Here is a 5,844-nt window from a genome sequence, read left to right on the forward strand (position 1 = left end):
GTCTAAGAGTGTGTGCATGGCAGGCAGAGACATTATTAAACCAGTTGATAATGATTTTCGAGTCGCCAAATATCTGCAGATTGATGCAATCATGTCCCAGGGAAAAATGCAATAGATGACGGAGGGTGATAAGTTCAGCAAAATTGTTAGTTCCACCTCCAAGTCCCAGCTTGACATTGTAATAATGTTGGTCATTTAGGTGCAGAATAAAACCACCCCCACAACCGTGCTCCTGTGCAGCCCCATCAAAAAAAGCCCAAGGGATGGTTTTGTCAATAGGAGTCGGGGCAAGAGGTCGGCGAAGTGTGGGAGATTTGTTATCAGGTAATTCATGATAGGCTGATAAGATCTTGGCAGCCATGATAGGCCCAATTGCAGCCCCTTCATCAAAAATAATTTTGTTCCTCGTCAGCCAAATGGACTAGCAAAAGAGTAGGGGGAGGCTGGCAGTTTGGAGCCATGATGAACAGAACACCGACTTTACCAGGCGCTATTTACATTTTCTGCATCTGATCTACCAACTTGTAATGAATTTGAGATGGATTCCCAGAGACTTTTGGAGAAATCACATTTTAAAAAGAGGTGATCTGTGGATTCAGAGGCCTGTTTATAGAGGACACACCAGCTCGGGCCATGGAAAGCACGATGAGATAATTGGTCCCCAGTAGGAACTTTGTAACTGAGCACACACCAGAAAAAGAGTCTGGTCCTCGGGGGAGCATTTAATTTCCAAATCATTCGCCACCAAGCAAGTGTGATTGTTGGCTGCCTGTTAATGCTGATAGCAAGGTAACCAACTTTTGGCGAATAAATACCATTATCAGCAATGCACCAGATAAGTTCATCAGGACCCTCCATGATTCTGATATGGGATTCTGTCAGAGCATCTATGTAATCTTGCCAGGTATGGTGCCATTGTGGGGGAATATCGAGGGAGTGAGCAGACTTCCATCCTTGGGAGAAGATGGATGTGTTATCATGATCAGCAATGTGTGCGATGACAGATATGTCCCTCTGATTTAAATGATGAATAATTTCTCTCAGAAGAATATAGCGGGCTCCCCCTCCTGACCAGGGATCCATTCCAATGCGAGCTTTTGATCCATTGTTTATCCACCAGGCCAGATGATTGCGAATGATAGGTAGGGAATGTAGCAGTGCTTTCCAAACAGAGGAGATGCCTGATTTGTTCCATTGAGGTAGATGCACCCAATCCATGATCTGCATAGGCCAGATGTATTTGTGGTAAGAGACAGTGGTCCAGAGATTATGTCTCGTGAGAAGAGTCCACCCCATTTTCGCAACCAAGGCCTAGAAAAAATGGCTAAGGTCTTTTAAACCCCAGCCACCCCTTTTTTTGGTAATGCGATCTTTTTCCAACTCACTCATGCAAATATCTTCTTATCTTGGTGCCCATTCCATAGGTATCTGTTGCAGATTTGTTGAAGACGAGAAAGTATGTTCCTGGGAATCCAAGCCAGAGACATCCAGAATATAGGCGTGGCCTCCAACACAGATTTGATGAGGACCAATCTACCTGCTCGAGATAAAAAATGGTGGCTCCAATGAGTCAACCTTTTCTCCAGCTTGATGACCAACCAAATCCAATCAGCTATTTTTTGACTCAACGGTTTGATCCAGAAACCCAGGTATTTGAAGCCCTGATCAAGTGGAAGGATGTTATAAGGAAAGTGATGTTGGGCAAAACGAGACTCTTGAATGGAAGTTAAAGCTAGGGTGATAGTGGATTTCCCCTGATTAGCCAACATACCCATAGCCCTAGAGAAAAGAGAGAGAGAATTTGCAAAAGATGCTGAGTCTCTGATGCTACCATCGAGGAAAATGAGGACATCATCCACAAATAGAAGATGAGTGAGGTAACAATGATCATTTACTTTTAGCCCAAAAAGTCTACCATTCCTTTTCTCCTGGATAAGGAGTCTACTGAGACCTTCCATGACGATAAGGAAGAGGAGGGGAGATAGAGGACATCCTTGTCTAAGACCCCTCTCTGCATGGAAAAAATGTGATGTTGATCCATTAATAAGAACACTGAAAGAAGCCAATGTGATGTAGGACATGATCTAGATGATAAAATTGTGGGGGAAGCCCAGATGCATAAGAAGCATTTTGGTGTATAACCAGCTGACACGATCAAATGCTTTGGCCAAATCAATCTTCAATATGATGCCCTTAAGTTTTTTCGACAGAATTGAGTGAATAGCTTCCTAGACCGTGCCAATGGCTTCATGGATCTAACGATTCTCCAGGAAAGCAAATTGCTCAGGGAAAATATGCTGAGAGAGGATGGGTTGGATCCTATTAGCGATAATTTTTGCAATGATCTTGTATAGACAGTTGCAGAGAGAGATGGGTCGAAAATCGTTAAAGGATGAGGGAGTATCTGTCTTAGGGATAAGAGCAATGAAAGTAGAGTTTATGGCATCATATAATTTTCCAGTAGTTTTGCATTCCTCAATCACTTGAAGCAGGTCATTTCCCAATAATTCATAAAATGCCAGATAAAATTCAACCATCCATCCATCCGGCCCAGGGCTTTTGTCCTTCTTGAACCACTTCAGGGTCCCCTCTAGTTCAACGGACGAAACAGGTGAGGTGAGCTCAGCCTCCATATCTTCATCCACAAAACGTGGAAAATGGTCGGCAACTTGGATAATATCAACTAAGTTAGTCCCAAGAGGGGATTTATAAAGGTTTTGAAAGTGAGAGGTGCCCAGCTGAGATAATTTGTTGTAAGTATTTGCCACACCTCCATCAGGTAAGGGAAGGTTCCCTATAGTATTTGAGACCTTTTTGCCCTTGGCATAGTTCTAAAAGAACTTTGTGTTGTCGTCCCCAGCACGTAGCCACAGGGCTCTGCTCTTTAGTCTCCAGGTTTCCTCTCTCTCCTTTAGAATCTTTTCCTTTGATTTCTCGAGCTCATTGAGGTGCAATTTGTCATACAAAGATGTAAAACCTCTATTACTGTCATCCAAGAGACATTTCAATTCAAATTCAATCTAAGAGAGAATATGATCCTCCCTCTAAGATTTTTCTTTGGCCCAAACAATAGTTAACCTCTTCAACTGGGAGAGATTGTGGCAGAAACCCTTGGCCAGGGATCGATGGCCCGAAATAGGATTACCTTTCCAGAAATCAGTGACAAGCTTGATGAAACCAGGGTCTTGAAGCCAAATGTGATTGAATTTAAAGGGAGGTTTTAGCTTTGGATGGGGGCCAAGAATCTCCATATATATAGGAGAGTGATCTGAGATGCCCCCAACACCCACCCACACCCACCCATTGTCTATATCTGTGCAGGATCTGCAACAATGGAATCTTGATCATGAAACGGTCAAGCCTCCTAGCCAATGTTTCCTCCCCAGTCCTTCTGTTCCTCCATGTGGATAGGGGTTTGTTCATAGGAATGCCAGATAGGTTGTGAAGTTCCAATAAGTTCATCATGAAATCTGACAGAGGATCCACTTGTGCTTGTGAGCCCCACGATTCTCCAAACCCCAGAGAGAAATTGAGATCCCCCCAATAATAATATGATCGGCAGAAATAATGGCAAGGTTAAGGAACCTGAGCCAAAAATCCTCTCGTCTGTGGCAAGGCCCATAAATGTTAATAACACAGAGCTCCAAACCTAATTTTGCAGAAAAATGTCCAGCCCAATAAACCCAAGACCACCCCAGGCTGAGAGAGATTTGATGGTTCGGGGATTATACCCAATGGCAAGACCACCAGAACGTCCTGAGGCGTCAAGAGAATGAAAATGCCAGCTAGGTTTAAGGGATACCAGGGAACTGGAAATGATATCAGCCTCCCCCAAGGTTTCTTGTAGCATGATGATGTCGACAAGCTCAGACTCGAAGAGTCTCCTCATGGCTAGTTTTTTGGAGGCACTAGCCATACCCCTATAGTTAAAAGAAAGACACTTCATGTGGGGAACTTTCCCTGGGTATTCAAAGCTCTAAGTAATCGATCAATGGAGGATTGTCTTCCTGTTACTACTTCAGCCTCGGCCTTTTGGATGGCTTTGGAGAGATAAGATTTACGAGCACGAGAAGATTTGGTGAAAGGACTAGGTAAAAAGAGACCTAACCTAGATATGGATAGAGATGAGTCGTCCTGGAGAGAGCATGAGCGAAGATTGTATGAGTGCGAGGGTTCAGGCCCATCCTTAGATGATGCAGGGGGGGAGATAAAGGTAGATGGGAACAATGGAGAGGTTGTAGAGAAAAAAGGCGGAGGGAAAGAGAGGGAACATGGAATGGAGGGGATGAAATGCAGAGGAGATGATGAAACATGTGAAGCAATACTTGAAACAGAAACAGAGGAGATAGGGTAAGAGGAGGTACCCACTTTCCTCGCGGCCTCAGCAGCTGCCCTGGATCGCGTCATGGGAGGTGACGGTGTTCTACGTGAGCATGCTGCAGCTTGAGGGGAGACTGCACGAACAGAAGCCCTAGTAGTCAAAATGGGAGTACATTCCGAGTGAGGAGAAGATTGTCCCTTAGTGCCTTCAGCTACGATTGGAGATTTTGGAGACTTTTTCACCAGAGGGCATTCCTTGAAAATGTGACCAACCTTGTGACACCTCCTACAGTGGAACGGGACTCCCTCATAGTCCAGGATCTGTACCCGAGTGACATTTCTCCACTGCAGTGTAATTTTCTCCTCCAAACCCTCCCGAGTGTCCAAATGGACAAGAATGTGAGCAAGGGTTCAATTCTTTGTCTGGATGTAAGATCTATCATAGTTGAGATAGGTACCAAGCGTGTTCCCAATTCGCACGAAGACATCCTCCGAATAGTACTATAGAGGGAGCCTCGGCAAATGAACCCAGAGTGGTCCAATGCCTATCTATTCCCGTTTTGGGTCAAACATCGGGCTCCAACACTTGAGAAGGACCGGGGCCATCTCAATATGCTAGTAGCGGGTGAGTACCAAATTTGTGAATTCTTCCTTTGTAAAATGCAATGCAAACCATCCGCGGGGAAGGATCTGTACCTCCGGCAGCTCCTTCAGAGTATTGCCCCAGATTTCTTGGACCCAAAGAGTTAAACGCTCCGCCGAGTAAGCCCTTCCCCGGACATGATCGACCAGGACAGTGCCCGACTTATCCGCAACCTCTCCCATTGATAAACCCTCACCAAAATTAATTGTGAAATCCTTTGATGTGGCTTTAATACACTTTACCTTTCTTTTGCAGGTCCGCGACGTAGTGGGATGATCTTGCAAGGGGTCCGAGGTAGAAATCCCTTCCTGTTGGGTCTGAGCGGCCGACTTAACCCTGATCACTGGGGTTTCAAAACAACCAGACGATGAATTGGTAGCTGAAGAGGACGGGATGAAACCTTGAAGAGAAGGCCCCGCAGTAGGGTTTTCAGCAGCACTAGACGTAGCTTGTTCCCGGAGCGGAGGGGAGGTATGTTGTTGGAAAGTGTCCTCTGGAGGGTCTGGTTCGAAGGATGGGGAGGGCAAAGAGATCGCAGAGAGCAGATGGAGGGTGCCTGGAGAAAGCAGCGGGCAATCTAATGCAAGGAAATCGATGGAAAGGGTGCCGAAGTGTAAAGAGGAAGCAGAGAGGCCCAGGAGAGTGACCACCGGTGTGGAGCAGGATGGAGCGAATACGTAAGGCACAAGACTGGCTCAAGATGACTGGCTAGGGTTAGGGCTGCCAAATATGGGTTGGTCAGGAAATGGATTTGGCAAGTAGTCCACCGCCTCGAGATCCATGTCAACATCCATCCCAAATAGAAGAGAAATGACACCAAAGACAACCGGCGACAGTGGGCAGCTACAACGGAGACGGAAACGGACGGATAGACAGCCGGA

The 5,844-nt window shown here is 45.7% G+C and overlaps 1 protein-coding gene across 1 annotated transcript; it reads right to left on the reverse strand.

The window, feature by feature from the left end:
• Positions 1-480: 480 nt before the first annotated feature.
• On the reverse strand, positions 481-1,296 carry LOC149147412 (uncharacterized). Its single transcript, XM_089441824.1, has one exon. The coding sequence runs from the start codon at positions 1,294-1,296 to the stop codon at positions 481-483; it is 816 nt and encodes a 271-aa protein (XP_089297950.1).
• Between the last annotated feature and the right edge of the window lie 4,548 nt (positions 1,297-5,844).

This window comes from Pinus tabuliformis, chromosome 9 (assembly GCF_031772625.1).
Source record: "Pinus tabuliformis cultivar Carrire ecotype Pingquan chromosome 9, CPIR1, whole genome shotgun sequence".
NCBI lineage: Eukaryota > Viridiplantae > Streptophyta > Pinopsida > Pinales > Pinaceae > Pinus > Pinus tabuliformis.